Source organism: Aegilops tauschii, chromosome 2 (assembly GCF_002575655.3).
Source record: "Aegilops tauschii subsp. strangulata cultivar AL8/78 chromosome 2, Aet v6.0, whole genome shotgun sequence".
Lineage (NCBI taxonomy): Eukaryota > Viridiplantae > Streptophyta > Magnoliopsida > Poales > Poaceae > Aegilops > Aegilops tauschii.
Window position 1 is genome coordinate 424,664,096 of NC_053036.3, and position 18,437 is coordinate 424,682,532.

The 18,437-nt window shown below is 46.4% G+C and overlaps 1 protein-coding gene across 1 annotated transcript; it reads left to right on the forward strand.

Moving 5' to 3' along the window:
- The first annotated feature begins 14,397 nt into the window (after window positions 1–14,397).
- LOC109749970 (xyloglucan O-acetyltransferase 3) lies at window positions 14,398–18,427 on the forward strand. The gene is made up of 3 exons (XM_020308906.3): window positions 14,398–15,921; window positions 16,522–16,814; window positions 17,587–18,427. Exons 1-3 carry the CDS (start codon window positions 15,717–15,719, stop codon window positions 18,367–18,369), a joined length of 1,281 nt encoding a protein of 426 aa, XP_020164495.1. The 5' UTR covers window positions 14,398–15,716; the 3' UTR covers window positions 18,370–18,427.
- The last annotated feature ends 10 nt before the right edge of the window (window positions 18,428–18,437 follow it).

The window sequence follows — 18,437 nt, forward strand, 5'->3', positions numbered from 1 at the left end:
CCTTAGTTTGTAGGCTTAAGAAACTTGTCGGAGGTCTCACACCTCTTGACGTGGGCACGAGCCTGAAATCCCAATTTCAGCCCTTGAAACATCTCATATGTTCCGCGACGTTTCAAAAACGTCTTCGGTGCCTCAATTCTAAACCGTTAGCATTACGCACTAAACTATCACGTAGTCATCAAAACGTGTATGTCAGATGTTCGCAACATCCACAAACCACGCTCGAGGTTCAGCACACCGAGCGGTGCATTAAGGACATAAGCCTTCTGTGCAGCAATGAGGACAATCCTCAGTTTACGGACCCAGTCCGCGTAATTGCTACTATCAACTTTCAACTAAATTTTCTCTAGGAACATATCTTAGTAGAACTAAAGCGTAAGCTACGACATAATTTGCAAAGACCTTTTGACTATGTTCATGATAATTAAGTTCATCTAATCAAATTATTCAATGAACTCCCACTCAGATAGACATCCCTTTAGTCATCTAAGTGATACATGATCCGAGTCAACTAGGCCGTGTCCGATCATCACATGAGACGGACTAGTCATCATCGGTGAACATCTCCATGTTGATCGTATCTACTATACGACTCATGTTCGACCTTTCGGTCTCTTGTGTTCCGAGGCCATGTCTGTACATGCTAGGCTCGTCAAGTCAACCTAAGTGTTTCGCATGTGTAAATCTGTCTTACACCCGTTGTATGCGAACGTTAGAATCTATCACACCCGATCATCATGTGGTGCTTCAAAACAACGAACCTTCGCAACGGTGCACAGTTAGGGGGAACACATCTCTTGAAATTTTAGTGAGGGATCATCTTATTTATGCTACCGTCGTTCTAAGCAAATAAGATGTAAACATGACAAACATCACATGCAAATCATAAAGTGACATGATATGGCCAATATCATCTTGCGCCTTTTGATCTCCATCTTTGAGGCGTGGCATGATCACCTTCGTCACCGGCATGACACCATGATCTCCATCATCATGATCTCCATCATCATGTCTTCATGAAGTTGTCTCGCCAACTATTACTTCTACTACTATGGCTAACGGTTAGCAATAAAGTAAAGTAATTACATGACGTTTTTCATTGACACACAGGTCATACAATAAATTAAGACAACTCCTATGGCTCTTGCCGGTTGTCATAATCATCGACATGCAAGTCGTGATTCCTATTACAAGAACATGATCAATCTCATACATCACATATATATAATTCATCACATCCTTTTGGCCATATCACATCACATAGCATACCCTGCAAAAACAAGTTAGACGTCCTCTAATTGTTGTTGCATGTTACGTGGCTGCTATGGGTTTCTAGCAAGAACGTTTCTTACCTACGCAAAAGCCACAACGGGATATGCCAATTGCTATTTACCCTTCATAAGGACCCTCTTCATCGAATCCGATCCGACTAAAGTGGGAGAGACAGACACCCGCTAGCCACCTTATGCATCAATTGCATGTCAGTCGGTGGAACCTGTCTCACGTAAGAGTACGTGTAAGGTCGGTCCGGGCCGCTTCATCCCACAATGCCGCCGAATCAAGATAAGACTAGTAACGGCAAGCAAATTGAACAAATCATCGCCCACAACTACTTTGTGTTCCACTCGTGCATAGAATCTACGCATAGACCTAGCTCTGATACCACTGTTGGGGAACGTAGCAGAAATTCAAAATTTTCTACGCATCACCAAGATCAATCTATGGATTAACTAGCAACAAGAGAGAGGGGAGTGCATCTTCATACCCTTGAAGATCGCAATGCGGAAGCGTTGCAAGAACGCAGTCGGTGGAGTCGTACACGAAGCGATTCAGATCGCGGCCGAATCCGATCTAAGCATCGAACAACGGTGCCTCCGCGTTCAACACACATGCGGCCCGGTGATGTCTCCCGCGCCTTGATCCAGCAAGGAAGAGGGAGAGGTTGGGGAAGACTCTGTCCAGCAGCAGCAGCACGACGGTGTGGTGGTGGTGGAGGAGCGTGGCACTCTAGCAGGGCTTCGCCAAGCACTGCGAGAGACGAGGAGGGAGAGGAGTAGGGTTGCGCCAAGAGAGAGGGACACTCGTGTCTTCTGCAGCCCCAAAACCCCCACTATTTATAGGAGGAGGGGAGGAGGGTGTGCCCCCTCTAGGGTTCCCACCCCTAGGGGTGGCGGCCAGCCCTAGATTGGATGGAGGGGGCGGCCAAGAGGGGGGGAGAGGGGGCGCGCCCTAGGGTGGGCCTTAGGCCCATCTGCGCCTAGGGTTGTCCCCCTTCCCCCCTTCCCTGCGCCTTGGGCCTCTTGTGGGAGGCACACCAGGCCACCTAGGGGCTGGTCCCTTCCCACACTTGGCCCACGCAGGCCTCCGGGGTTGGTGGCCCTCCCGGTAGACCCCCGGAACCCTCCGGTGGTCCCGGTACATTACCGGTGACGCCTGAAACTCTTCCGGTGGCCAAAACCTCACTTCCTATGTATTATTGTTTACCTCCGGACCATTCCGGAACTCCTCGTGACGTCCGGGATCTCATCCGGGACTCCGAACAACATTCGGTAACCACGTATATCTATTCCCTATAACCCTAGCGTCATCGAACCTTAAGTGTGTAGACCCTACGGGTTCGGGAACCATGCAGACATGACCGAGACGTTCTCCGGCCAATAACCAACAGCGGGATCTGGATACCCATGTTGGCTCCCACATGTTCCACGATGATCTCATCGGATGAACCACGATGTCAGGGATTCAATCAATCCCGTATACAATTCCCTTTGTCAATCGGTATGTTACTTGCCCGAGATTCGATCGTCGGTATCCCAATACCTCATTCAATCTCGTTACCGGCAAGTCACTTTACTCGTTCCGTAATGCATGATCCCGCGACTAACTACTTAGTCACATGAGCTCATTATGATGATGCATTATCGAGTGGGCCCAGAGATACCTCTCCGTCATACGGAGTGACAAATCCCAGTCTCGATTCGTGCCAACCCAACAGACACTTTCGGAGATACCTGTAGTGTACCTTTATAGCCACCCAGTTACGTTGTGACATTTGGTACACCCAAAGCATTCCTACGGTATCCGGGAGTTGCACAATCTCATGGTCTAAGGAAATGATACTTGACATTAGAAAAGCTCTTAGCAAACGAACTACACGATCTTGTGCTATGCTTAGGTTTGGGTCTTGTCCATCACATCATTCTCCTAATGATGTGATCCTGTTATCAATGACATCCAATGTCCATGGTCAGGAAACCATAACCACCTATTGATCAACGAGCTAGTCAACTAGAGGCTTACTAGGGACATGTTGTGGTCTATGTATTCACACATGTATTACGGTTTCCAGTTAATACAATTATAGCATGAACAATAGACAATTATCATGAACAAGGAAATACAATAATAACCATTTTATTATTGCCTCTAGGGCATATTTCCAACACTCAACACACGAGTAGGTGGTTCTCTCTCAGAAAATGAGTAGTGGAAGTGTAGGCACGTTCTGAGAGCACTCTCTCAAATGGAGAAGGGGGTGGAGGGGTATTTATAGCCTCCACACAAAATCTAACCGTTACACACAATTTACCAAACTCGGTGGGACCGAATAGTGAAACTCGGTGAGACCGACCTGGTTCAAAATGTGAACGTTAGGCTTTTCGGTGGGACCGATATGACCAACTCGGTGGGACCGATGTGCTAGGGTTAGGGTAAAACCTAAACTCGGTTTGACCGATTACACAAACTCGGTGAGACCGATTTTGGTAATAAGCAAAAAGAGAGTTGGTCAAGCAAACTCGGTGGGACCGATTGCATATCTCGGTGGGACCGAAGTAATTGCAACAGGCAATAGAGAGTTTGCAAGCCCATCTCGGTGAGACCAAGATCCCATCGATGAGACCGAACTGATTAGGGTTTCTGGTAGTGGCTATGTCAAATGGACTCGGTGGCGCCGGATAGATCTGACTTTAGGTTTGGGACAAATGTGGAAATGAGAAAGTGGTTGAGGGCTTTGGAGCATATCACTAAGCACTTTAGCAAGTAGACCATTAAGCAACACCTCATCCCCTCTTAATAGTATTGGCTTTTCCTATGGACTCAATGTGATCTTGGATCACTAAAAGTAGAAATGAAGAGTCTTGAGCTTTTGACAATCTTCTGTCCTTAGCATCTTGAAGGGGTTCCACATCCTCTTGTCCATGCCACGCCTTTGCTGAACTTTCTGAAATATACTAGATAAAAATATTAGTCCAACAAGAGATATGTTGACATTAATTACCAAAATCACCCAGGGAGCACTTGTGCTTTCAAGTAGCCGCCGCCGCAGTCCACGTCGATGGTGCGGGCCAGGTCTACGTCGGCACCAACACGGAGTTCAAGGAGCAGATGGAGCTGATGCTCCATCACTGCGTCGTCCACTCCAATGACCCAGCTCCGCCACCGGGGGCGCTCCTCCCCGTGAAGCCAGAGCTGGCATCCCCTTCACGCTCTCCGCCGCAGTGCAGCCGCGGCGTCCAAATTGGATGCCCCGTGAAGGAAGAGCGGTTCTCGCTGCCACCCCGGCGCGTCATGAAGGAGCGGCATTCGCCGCCGCCCCGACGCTTCGTCAAGGAGGAGCGTTGCTCGCCACCGCCTTTGCCCAAGGCGTGCGGTCGCATTCCACACTACCTCCGCATCGTCGACTCCTCGTGGCGTCCTGGAGCGCCATGACGACGCAGGAGTACGCCGACCAGGAGCAGCATCGACGGGACAACCGCAACGCCGCGCGCCGATCTAAGTTCGCGGACTCGGACGTCCCACCGCCACACATCACGGCAGACCCGGACCTGGCGTACGCCTGGGCCCTGGATCGCTCTGTGACAACATCGGAGACGGCCAAGCGCCGTCTCTCCGCCGCCTCAAGAGGAGATGGTCAGGTACAACGAGGAATGGTCCCTCGTCGAGATCACCGTCGCCAACGACACCTCCTCCAACGAACGCCGCCCTCTCCAGCCCACGTCCTCGGTGGTCGCGGCAGCATTGCGCACGGCGCAGGAGGAGGCGGAGAGGATCATCCGCGAGTGCCAGGCGGCCGCCGGGAAGCCCTGTCGCAACGCCGCCACCTTTCTCCGCCCCAAGCCCGACGACTCCGACTCCAACACAGGGTCGGGCCAGGACGACGGAGAAGGAGCTGCCGGCCAGCCCGGCATGGCCTTGGAGGTCACCGTCAAGTATAGGATAGTTTAGGGTTTTACTTTTACGTTTTTAGGTCACAAAACGAAATAACATCCGGTTTTATGTACAAATTATTCTAGTTTCAATGAAATCTGCCGTGTTTATATCAAAATTTATCCAGTTTGCACAAATTTCGTCCGGTTGGTTTGAGTTGTTGTAAAAATGTATGCGGCTACGGTTAAATGACGTCCTCCTGCATCCGTGTCCGCGGACTGGCCCTTCCCGTCCACGCACGGATACAGGAGGAAATTTTGTCAGCAGCAACGATCAAGGCACAGAAGCTACAGAGCGTCAAGCACAAGGAGTGGGCCAGCCCAGAAGGCAGCCTCGCCTGCCGGCTCGGCTGGCTGGCCCGAAATGGGCCCATGTGGGCAGTGTACTTAAACCTAGTGATAGCATGTGAGTGGCTGGCGAACGGCTGGCAGGATAGCTACTTTCCTCTTTCATGTTGTAACAGATAATCCTTCCTCCTCCCCAGATCCCCTCTCCATGAACCCGTGAATTGTAGCTCGAGCTGGTGATAATGGAGGATAGTTGAGTGAATTGCTGATTGAGTGCTAACAACCTGGTATCAGAGCCGTCCGTCCTGGAGCTGCCCCAACACCACCATCGTACGCGCCTGGCAAATCGCCAATGAGCCGAGGCGATGGAGCGGATCTCGCCGGAGACCAAGGCGATCTACGAACTCCTCCGCGCTGACTTCGACGCCGCCCTCGCCAAGAGCTCCTCCGAGCGCAGCGAGGAGATGGTTTCCGCGCTCGCGAAGCTAGACTCCAAACTCGACCAGCTATTGGGGCGACTCGAGGATGTGAAGCTGTCCCTTGGAGTCAACATCGACGAGTTGCGCGGGGAGATGGCCGCGGATCGCGGCACTGTGTTGTCGCCCGCATCGCCAACCTCTCAAGGTCCCCCCATCGGCCACCACCAAGTCCACGGCTCCAGCAAGCGGCACAGCGAGCCAGGAAGGGCTCTGACCGGAGGTGGATCTGCGCCCTCCTACTCCAAAGTATGTTCCACCACCGGCCAGATGTATGCAACAGGACCAGATTGTGCTCAGGCAACCAAATCAACCCCCGGAAATTTTTCGACCCTTCGCTGCGGATTCATCTGGTTTCGGTCCCCGAATTGAGCTGCCCAAATTCGATGGATCAAACCCCAAGTTGTGGCAGACGCGCTGTGAGGACTATTTCAGGTTCTGGAACACTCCAGCGCACCAGTGGATCCCCTTCTCTACCACTCTATTTGAAAGTACAGCAGCACGCTGGCTTGAATTAGTCCAACGCCGCGCTCCGGGCGTAGCGTGGCCTGAATTTTGTTCGCTGCTTCAGTCTCGCTTTGGGCGCAACAAGCATCAGCATATACTCAGGCAGATGTTTAACATCCGCCAGACCAGCACAGTAGAGGATTACGTGGAGCGATTCTCGGAGCTGTTTGATCAGTTGACTGCGTACGAGCCAAATCCCAGTCAGGTACATTATGTCACTAGATTCATGGAAGGTCTAGTGCCTTCAGTCCGCTTGCTAGTGGGTATTCAACAGCCTTCAGACCTGGACGCGGCGTATGCACTAGCCTTGCTATCTGAAGAACTGGGAGAGAACTCCTTTCAGCCAACAGTTGCAGTTAGTTCAGTGTCTCACAACAAGAAAAGTTTCCAGCCGTCTGCTCGCAGTGTTGTTGTCAGTAAAGCAGTTGAGGACAGACAAGCAGCAGAATCAAGACGTCCAGCCCCAGTTGAGGACCGTTGGTCAGCTCTTCGTGCCTACAGGAAGTCTAAAGGACTCTGTTTCATTTGTGGAGAGCGTTGGGCAAGAGATCACCGCTGTAAGCAGGAAGTTCAATTGCATGTGGTACAAGAGATGTTAGAGTATGTGCAGAATATGCCAACAGAGACCAGTGACACCGAAGCTGAGAGTACTGGAGAAGTCAATGCTATTTGCATTTCAGCCGCTGCATTGGGAGATCCATCTGTTCCTGCGATTGCAACTATGAAACTGACAGTACAATTGCAAGGACACAAGCTCACTTTTCTGGTTGACTCTGGGAGTACTCATTCCTTCCTGGATTGTGCTATTGCTGATCAGATTAAAGGAGTTTCTGATATGCCTGTGAAAATGGTTAAAGTTGCTAATGGGAATTTGGTTCCCTACAGCCAGCAACTGTTGTCAGGGTCTTGGTCAACAGATGGGCACAAATTCATGAGTGATTTTAAGATTTTTCCACTAGATCTTATAATGGAATTCTGGGTTTAGATTGTTTGGCCACCCATAGCCCCATGCAAGTGGACTGGGCTGAACATTGGCTATCTTTTGACCTGAATGGAATTACTGTCACATTACTATGTGAAGATGCTACTCCTAGCTTTCTAGCTATGATTGAACTGTCATCTCTTCTCTCTTCCAAGGGCACAGAGCAAGCTGATTTACTTGCTAAGATTAAAGAGATTCTCAACACTTATGCTACTGTGTTTGAAGCTCCTTCAGGCCTTCCACTTAGGAGGAAATATGATCACACTATACCCCTCATTCCGGGGGCTTCACCTATTTCTATCTGACCATACAGACTTCCACCTGCTCTCAAGGATGAGATGGAGAAGCAAGTTAAGGAGATGTTGGACTCAGGTATCATCAGGCCTAGCACTAGTGCTTTTTCTCGTCGCCTATGATTATGGTTCAGAAGAAAGATAAGACTTGGAGGCCAGTTTTTGACTACAGACACTTGGATGAAATAACTGTCAAGAGCAAATTCCCTATTCCTGTCATTGACGAGCTGCTAGACGAACTAGCTGGATCCTGTTGGTTTCTAAGCTCGATCTCAGAGCTGGTTACCACCAAATTCGATTAGCTCCTGGTGAAGAACATAAAACAGCATTTCAAACACATTTTGGGCACTTTGAGTTTCTGGTTCTGTCATTTGGTTTGACTGGTGGTCCAAATACATTCCATTTTGCTATGAATGATACTCTGTCCCCTTGTCTCAAGGAATTTGCTATATCATTCTTTGATGATATCTTAATTTTTAGTGCAACTTATTCTCTCCATTTAGAACACCTGGCAAGAGTCCTGCAGTTACTGCAACAGCATCAGTGGAAAGTGAAGTTGTCAAAGTGTGCTTTTGCTCAAACCCAAATTGGTTATTTGGGCCACATCATCAGTAGTCAAGGAGTTGCAACTGATCCTAAAAATATTGCAAGCATTGTGGACTGGCCTGTACCTGTGTCTGCTAAAGAGGTCAGAGGATTTTTGGGTCTAGCTGAATACTACAGGAAATTCATAGCTCACTATGGTCTCATTAGCAAACCTCTTACTTATTTGCTCAAGAAGGGTGTGCCATTCCACTGGACACAGATAGAACAACAAGCTTTTACAACCCTCAAACAAGCACTGATGTCAGCACCTGTCCTAGCTCTTCTAGATTTCTAAACAGTTTGTTATTGAGACTGATGCTTGTGACATAGGAGTAGGTGCAGTACTGATGCAAGGAGGGGCACCCACTGGCATATGTGAGCAAAGCCTTGGGCCCAAGGAATCAGGCACTGTCAGTGTATGAGAAAGAGTATCTGGCGATTTTGCTGGCTGTGGAACACTGGCGCCAATATCTGCAACTGTCAGAGTTCATTATCAAAATAGATCAGCGCAATTTGGTCAGTTTGTCTGAACAAAGACTGCATACCAAGTGGCAGCAGAAAGCTCTGACTAAGCTACTAGGGTTACAATACAACATTGTCTATAAAAAGGGAGTGGAAAATAATGATGCAGACTCCTTGTCCAGAAAACCACATATATCTGCTGAAACTATGCATGAACTGTTTCCCATATCAACTGTTCAACCAGCCTGGCTCGATGACATTGTACACAGCTACTCGCAAGACAAGTTTTGCACCGATCTGCTACAGAAGCTTGTTTCTTCTGGTGGGCACGGGGGAAAACTTTCCTTGAAGTCTGGACTATTAAGAGTCGACAAATGCATTTGGGTAGGTGCAGATCCCAAGCTACAGCACACAATTGTAAGTGCCTTCCATGACAGCCCAATTGGTGGACACTCAGGATTTCCAGTCACTTTTAAGCGTGTCAGGCAGCTCTTTCATTGGCAAGGTATGCGCAGTTCCATTAAATAGTATGTCACAAACTGCACCGTATGCCAGCAAGCAAAACCCGAACGAATACCATACCCGGGCTTGTTGCAACCCTTATTGTCCCCAGCTTACCTTGGGAAATGGTAACTATGGATTTTGTCGAAGGGTTACCAGTTTCTGGATAGTATAATTGTTTGATGGTGATCATTGACAAGCTTTCGAAGTATGGACACTTCGTTCCTTTGCATCATCCATTCACTGCAGTTATAGTGGCTGAAGCATTTCTCAACACAGTATACCGTTTGCATGGGATGCCTCTCTCTATAGTTTCAGACCGAGATCGCATATTCACAAGCCAGTTTTGGAAGGAACTTTTTCAGAAAGCTGGTGTTCTCTTACGTATGAGTACCGCGCGTCACCCTCAAACTGATGGGCAGACGGAGCGCATTAATCAACAAGTGGAATGCTTTCTGAGGTGTTTTGTCAGTGCTCACCCCTCTCGCTAGGCTAAATGGATACCACTGTGTGAATACTGGTATAATACAAATTGGCACTCGGCTACAGGCAAGACTCCTTTTGAGATCATCTATGGCCATGGACCACGTCATTTTGGTTTGACAGCAGAGAGTACAGTGCAGTCTGCTGATCTGCAACAGTGGCTTGATGATCGCCAAGTGATTCTCGGATCAGTGCGTCAACATCTGTTGCGTGCGTCAACATCTGTTGCGTGCGCAACAGTGCATGAAGACGCAGGCAGATAAGCATCGATCTGAGCGTGTATTTGAGGTTGGGGACTCTGTTTTTCTGAAGCTACAGCCATATCTTCAGACATCGGTTGCTCCCAGGGCGAATCACAAGTTGGCGTTCAAATTCTATGGGCCTTTTGAAGTTGTTGAGCGCGTTGGCGAGGTGGCATACCGTTTGGCCCTGCCGGTCACCAGTCGTGTGCACCCGGTGTTTCATGTCTCTCTTCTGCGGAAAGTACTCGGCCAAGCTCATGAGGTACTGCCCCAACTCCCCTCCCCGGATATGTAGTTTCAAATTCCAGAGCAAGTGCTGCAACAGCGAGTGGTGCGTCGCGGATCCAATTCCTTGGTGCAAGTGCTGGTGAAGTGGAGCGACACTCCCGTTGAGATGGCAACATGGGAAGACAAGGTCCAGCTCAAGCAAAAGTTCTGGGGGCAAGCCGTCTCTAACAAGGGAGGGATTGTCAGGAGCAACGATCAAGGCATAGAAGCTACAGAGGGTCAAGCACAAGGAGTGGGCCGGCCCAGAAGACAGCCTCGCCTGCCGGCTCGGCTGGCTGGCCCGGAATGGGCCCATATGGGCAGTGTACTTAAACCTAGCGATAGCGTGTGAGTGGCTGGCAGGATAGCTACTTTCCTCTTTCGTGTTGTAACAGATAATCCTTCCTCCTCCCCGATCTCCTCTCCATGAACCCGCGAATTGTAGCTCGAGCTGGTGATAATGGAGGATAGTTGAGTGAATTGCTGATTGAGTGCTAACAAATTTGCATGTTATCATTAAAGATGGCCTTAGTGAGCAGGGAGTATCATAAGTTAATATCATGCGCTAGTGTATAATATTGGCCAGTACCATATGGTCGCCTCATTAATTTATGAGAGAATTCTTTATTTGGCCTTTTCTTAAATTTTACTTCCTTATTTGGCCTAAAATAAAATTTGCTTCCCTATTTGACACCTAAAGTAATTTTCATTCCGACATTTCCGTCCATTTTAGGCACTAACTGGATTAAGTGTGACATGAAAGGACCATTTTGCCCCTAGTGCATTTTGTAACTATCTTGGATGTAGTTAAAAATCAATCAGTTCACCCATGTTTTAGGGACGTTGAACAGATGCTGCACATGTATATGTATACTCCAATATTTTGTTTATTTTTTTTTGCGATGAAATATTTTGTTTCTTAGGTAAACTGGTACGTGCGCCTAAAAGCCGTACAATACATCTATGATTACTTTTTTTTGCGGATAAATACAGTGCCATATAAATACTTTCCGGCGAGATGCATGTGCTTTTGGACGAGACGTAGCTTGTAACACAGTCGAGTACTTTCCGGGGAGATGCAGTACGAGCTAGCCGTGGCTGATTACTTTCCGGCCGCCAATCGGGAGACTCGCGTACAAGTACATAAGCAGCTGGATCAATTTGCACCGGAATGCACTTGCACGTACTAAGTACAAGTCGCCGACTAGTAGATCGATGGCACAACTCGAGACACAGGCACGCGAGAACAGGGGACGCCGCCTGATTGCCACGGGAGCGTGTCGCTCTCATTAATCTCTTCATTGCCTTTTTCTCACGGTATACAAGTTATCACACATATATACTAGCAGTATATAACTAGCTTATATAGGATTTAGTTGTATGTGACTGTGTAATTCTATACTTTGCAACGTGTAATCAAATCCTGGACAAAGCGCTAATTGGAGGATTTAGTGGTATGTGACTATGTGTAATACTGTGCTTCAGAACATGTTGAACTAATCAAAATATGGTACTGTACTGATCATAGATGTGCTAGTACAAATTCTATGGATGTTTTGTATGGCTTTTACACACACACAGACCAGATTACCTAAGACAAAATAGTGGAGCATACATATACATGTGCAGCATCCCTTTAAACATCCCTAAAACATGGGTGAACTGATTGCTCTTTTACTTCACCCTGGACAGTTACAAAATGCACTAGGGGCAAAATAGTCCTTTCATCTCACAGTTAACACCATTAGTGCCTAAAATGAACAAAAGTGTCATATAAGGAACAAAAATTACTTTACGTGTCAAATAAGGAAGAAATTTTATTTTGGGCCAAATAAGGAATTCTCTCTTAATTTATGAGTGTTGACGACACTGTTCGGCTGATTTCTCGACGATGCTATGGATCCAACCATGCATGGATAGAAGTGTCGTCTGAAAATCGGGCACAAAGTGTTGGGCGCAGAGTAGTTCCGCCAATTTATTTGTAGAATGGTATACAAAGTTGTGCCTACCATTTATTTTAAAATGAGTTTTCTCGTTTGACAAGCTAACCCTCTCTCGCATCTCTTAATTACAATGACACATCGTATGTGTGCTTAGGTGGCAATGCATAATGCACGATATTCGTACGAGACTCCCGCTACGGAAGGTCCATTGGATCACCACACAAAAAAATCTTAAAAGGGACATGTCACGCCAATGGGACACCATGGCATCAATGACCTTTGGGCCATCAAAAGAGAATCTTCGGGACGAGTATGGGCCCAATGCCAGGCGCTTGTGTGGGTTTCTACCAGCCCAATCAAGGGCAGAAGGATGTCTGGGTATATCGTCGTGTTATTACCCTTCACACCATCGCGAGAGTGGGAGTGACAATTCGCCCTTCTTTCTCATCTTCATCCTACCAATTATCAAGCAGTATCTGATAATGAAAGTTATAACTTAAAAAAAAGGCAAATCACATCGATCGAATGTTCAAACCAATTTGGTCTTAGAACTTGATGCCATGACTCAGTGTCAGAAAAAATGGTATATGTCCACAACAAAAAGAGTATATCTCACTAAGAATGTGTGCACCAAATAAGTAGAAAACTAGTACCATGTTGCTAGATGTGTGCAACAATTCAGTTAGACAAATGCACCATCAAATGCATGTTCGCCACACATCAAGAACTTCAGCAACAAATTTATCAATGCACCCAATGAAATTGATGCAACATGCATCTCGTTGTAACAGACAGCAAACATCTTTTGCAACGGAAATCGCGAGCATATACATGTTCTTTTAACCGGCAACACATGAAAAAGAGAAAAATGCTTTGAAACTTTGTTATCGACCTCCCTAGACTAGTACTAGATTGGACGTCAATCTACGTTTTCATAAACCTACTCACTTTTCTGACCGGTATTCGCAATAGGTAGGGCCTGTTTAATCCACAAATTTTCTAAAACATGTTAACACAAAAACACATTAATAAAGTATCATATCATATTGAATGCTACGTGATTGCATGAACATTTTCTTCAACGCAAAAAAATCATAGTTTTATTCACAAGAGGTTAGAATGGATGGAAATTTTTCTGTAAAAATACGGTGCACATAAATCTTAAGGGCCTCTTTGTTCAAAAGAAAAGTGGAGTAAAAACATAGGAATAGGAATTTCTCTATGGTATACCACTATTCATGTATTTGGTTCAAAGGAACGGAGCAAAGAAAATTGGAGGAATTTTTCCTTTGGCCTTAGTTCCAAAGGGAAAACATAGGAATTATATCATCCACTTGAATCTCCTTTTCAAATTTCTATGTACGATGAAAGGGACTAATAGGCTTAGTGGCACAACAACATTTTAACTATATTTCATGCGATTTGACTTCAATTTGACAATATTTATTGAGAATCATGTGTGTGTTTTCAATTCCTAAGAACCAAACACCCAAATTGGAAGAATTCGTATGTGTATTGATTATCTGCTTTGCGCCTGCATTCCCATCATATTTTTTGTGGGTTTTCTGTTCTTGTGCTTTTAGAAGGGCACCGCTAGGCACCGGTCGACCAGCCCAAACTTTCTGCCGTTCGCATCCTAGTCGCCGGATAAGGCTCTGCTTTCGTCTCCACACACAGTCTTTGCTTCGCCCCCAAATCATGCGAGCACACACGGATGAGTCGATAATTGAGTGTCGATGACCTCATCGCAGGTTGCAGCTTGTTGTCCTCATCGTCGGGTATCAGCCGGCCGCCCTCCGCCTACGTTTGAACTCGTTGTCAAGTCATTTGTGACCTTGCAGCAAAAATCACCTCGTGCAGCATGCCTCCGCCCCGATCGTCGCCACAGCTTACCCAGCTCCAGCTCCAGCCATACCCCCTATCACGTGCTCCCTCTCGTAGCCATGGTTGTAGCATAACACACTCGGCTCCAGCAAATTTAGGCCGTGGTTGTAGCATATGCGCAGAACGATTCCAGCATCTCGCATCTCAGGTCACTGTTGTATCGTGTCGCAGCCGGCTCAAGCAAATTTAGGCCGTGTAGCATCCACACAGAACGGTTCTAGTATCTCAGACCATGATTGTAGCATACCACAGCCGGCTCCAACAAATTTAGGTTGTGGTCGGATCCTCCGCTAGAATGGTTACAACATCTCAAGCCATGGTTGTAGTTCCCCCGTTAGCCGGTGGCAGCTCCGTCGAGCACGGTTGCAGCTCTGTCGCTGAAAAAAAAGAAAGTAGCATGGCCGCAGCTGGTTGTAACTTTTTCATGGTCGGTTGCAACTCTGCTGGCGGACGGTTGCAGCTCCACCGTCGGCAGTGCCCACTGGCTCCAGCGCCGCCCAACGACAATTGCAGCTCCACCAACTCTGTGTGCCTGTGCGTGTGTGAGAGAGAGAGACACGCAGGCGTCCGGCGCAGTTTCCAGCCGGTCGCTTGGAGGGAATTGTTTCCCTTCTTAGAATCCTGCGCTCCGAAGGAGCCCTAAGGTGAAGTTCCTATAAATCACAATCCTATGAATCAAACAATACACACAGAAAAATCCTAAGGATTAGAATCCCTAAAAAATATATTTTGAAATACTCTGATCAGATAGCGTCACTAATCCTCCTCTCGATGGTCGCATTTGTCTTTCCGTCCCCAGTCGGCCAGGGAAGCTCTGTGCTGAGTGCCCCATCGCCTGAACAGGAGCCCAGAGGAGGACGGCAAGCACATACCGTTGCAAGGCTTTCCTTGACTACATTTTTCTTTTTACCAAAAAATGGTTTCTACTTGAGCGGAGCCATGAATCTCAACCGTCCTCTTCGAATCCAACAGCTTGAGACCAACCAAAGGCAAGGAACTGTTCAACGCAGTGTTTAAACAAGGCATGAACCTTTGGAGATCATGTGAGAATAGGTCTAGAAAAGTCCCCACCGTCATCAAGGAAGTGGCAGAAAAATATCACCCAAAAACAATAAAAGCACAACAGGCAGTCTAAACTCTAAACTCCAGTATAACATAAGACAAGTAAATCAGTAAAGGGAAAAACAACGAAGCATAACCGCTGATACCTCGGCCCATCTCCAAGATCGCAGCAACCAAGGAGCATGCCCTTGGCTTCACTTCTAAGCAAGGCTAGCAGTTTTCTGGAGTCAGAGCTGCGGTCTAGCTGTGCCCAGAGGATTTCCAGTGCTCAATCTCCTAGTACAATGACTATAAAATGGCATCGAGATTGCTTTCATTCCACAGCTCATTAAGAGCGGGGAACCTGGGGCACCCTTAAATCCTCTGATTCCTGGGAGAAGAACGAAAGCTTACCACAAAGGAAGTAAACAAAGTACGCACAGCTACCTATGCGATGCACCGGTCAGTCCTCACCAGCCAACACCACACCCCTCCTTCATATGAGAGGGTTTGTGACTTCCTAGTTCATACAGTGATGCAACCGTAGACCTACCAATGGCCAAGGAAAGCACTCCTCCTCCAAACCTCCATGGCATAAACCCCATCAGAAACTCAAGCAAAAGATTTCCTGGTGGAAGAAAACTTGCGCTGATACTAAGCGCAGTCGTATTCGTTCTTGTTTCCTCGGCATATTATCCTGGGCAGGTTTTCTATGGCTCTACAGAGCTGACTCATAATTCTCATCAGACGGCCATCGCCGGTACACCTCTTGCTCTCTAGCATATACTCCCTCTGTCCCAAATTACTTGTCGCAAAAATGGATAGTAATTCGGGACGGAGGGAGTATTTATTTACTCCTTATGTTTCATGTAATGCCGTCAGTTACATTTATGTGCCAGATTTCTCTAGCACTTGTTGGCTATTTTCCATTTTCAGTTTGGAATATGAATGAAATGAATCATAAGATACCAGCTCAATGTTCTATATCAAGCTCAAATAGTACAGTTGGGAAGGTTGTGGTGACATGATTACCAAGCCTGTTCGGCTCTATCTATATATACAAATATCAGTAATCAGTTGCAGCGTATTTCATGGGGTCTTTTTTTCTCTCAGTTCTTGCAATGCCCTCCACATCAGATTAGTTTATACATATAAAACAAAATGCAAGATAAATAAACTGTTAAGACATAAAGACCTTTTATGCAAGGAGACCTTTTGCCTCCGAAATATCAACCCTTCAAAGAGTCACAGTACTATTATAATGTCATATGAGTAGAGGATACCTCGTAGGGTACAAATAGTATGAAGCACAGCAAACTTTTCACTCCAACTAATTCATAGTGATTTCGTTGTTTTTCAGGTCACAAAGACAATGAAATAGACTGCGATCTGTTCAATGGCACATGGGTCAGGGATTTGGGAGGCCCAATCTACACTAACATGACATGCCCGACGATACCAGATTCAAAGAACTGTGCAAAGTATGGAAAGCAAATGGATTATGTAAACTGGAGGTGGAAGCCACAGGGCTGTGATATGGCAAGGTTTCAACCTCAGCTATTCTTAAATATTGTCCAAGGGAAGACATTGGCTTTTGCTGGGGATTCAATTGGACGGAACCAGATGGAGTCACTCCTCTGTTTATTGTCTCAGGTGAGTAAGCAGTGTTTAGTTCCGAGACATGCTATGAAAAATAACAATGCCCATATCACTTATCACCACTGATCCTGACATTAACATGCCTATTGTTTAGTTTCACTTTTAAAGTTCTGAACACATATATGGACCCGGTAGGCAGGCATTCTTAGAGAAGAACACAGAGGGACGGGAAGTCCAAGAAATGTTCCCGGTTACAGTTGCCAAGAAAGAAAACAAAAGGCTATTGGTTGAGATAATAAAGATCTTAACTGGGCATTATAGCTCTGCTGGAGCCTTCACCATGTCAATGGGGTAACCTAAATATTCACATAGCTTTATGTAGCTTCATTGATTTGCTCTGAATGTTTAGAACCTACAGTGAGCCATAGTGGCTCAAAGTGCTAATTTATTTACAAGCTAAGCTGAAACCGTGTGACATTCAGTACGTTGGAGCTCCATACTTTCAGGGGTTTTATGCTACAGTTATTGAGTCATTAACCACTTAGTCTACCTTAATACTCCCTCCGTCCGAAAAAGCTTGTCCCTCAAATGGATGTATCTAGCACTAACTTGGTGCTAGATACATCCATTTGAGGGAAAAGCTTTTTCGTAGTGCTAGATACATCCATTTGAGGGACAAGCTTTTTCGGACGGAGGGAGTAGTTAACAGTACAGAAATGTACCATAGATACTACTTACAATATATTGTAGCACTTCTACTTCATTTACTTTATATCGAGAAACACTTATTAGAGTGAGTAATCTGACTCTGTACAGACTAATGCAGGTAGAAGCTCCAACAAAAGTTCACAGCGACACTAAAGATAAATTTATCACATGGAACTTCAGATCTTATAACTTCACTCTCATGGCACTGTGGACAAAATTTCTAGTAGAAGATTCTCAAAGAGAGATCAACGGGACATTAGTTGAATCGCATGATATGCACTTAGATAAACTTGATGCAAGATTAGCTGCAAACTTGCATGAGATCAATATCTTAGTTGTATCTAGTTCGCGTTGGTTCTTCAGAACAAATTATCTCTACGAAGACGGGAAACTCATCGGTTGCATATACTGCTCAGAGGATAACATCACAAGTTTCAGCGTCATTTCAGCTATTCAGAGGGTATTCAGGACGGCTATCAGTAACTTGAATAGCCGCCGAGAATCCAGATTGCAGTTAACAGTGGTGAGGACAGCAACACCGGCACATTTTGAAAATGGCCAGTGGAATACTGGAGGAACATGCAACAGAACTGAACCAGTGGGAGAAGGAACAGCAATGACCAGTACAAGTGAAAGGGAAATAAGAGATGTCCAGGTTGAGGAAGCGAACAGAGCACAAAAGGAGAAAAAACAAAAGGGTGGGATGAATATAGAGATCCTAGATATAACCAAGCTTATGTCTATGAGACCTGATGCACACCCAGGGATCCACTGGAATAATGAGTGGATGAGGGGTTACAGTGACTGTTCGCATTGGTGCCTGCCAGGACCAATTGATATGTGGAATGAGCTATTACTTGCTGTGCTTTACAAATATAAGAAAAACGTGGAAGTCCAATGATGCAGGAACTTCTGCTAATCCATAAGATCCCAGAGAGTCCCTCTTTTCCTTCTTTTTACTATGCCAAT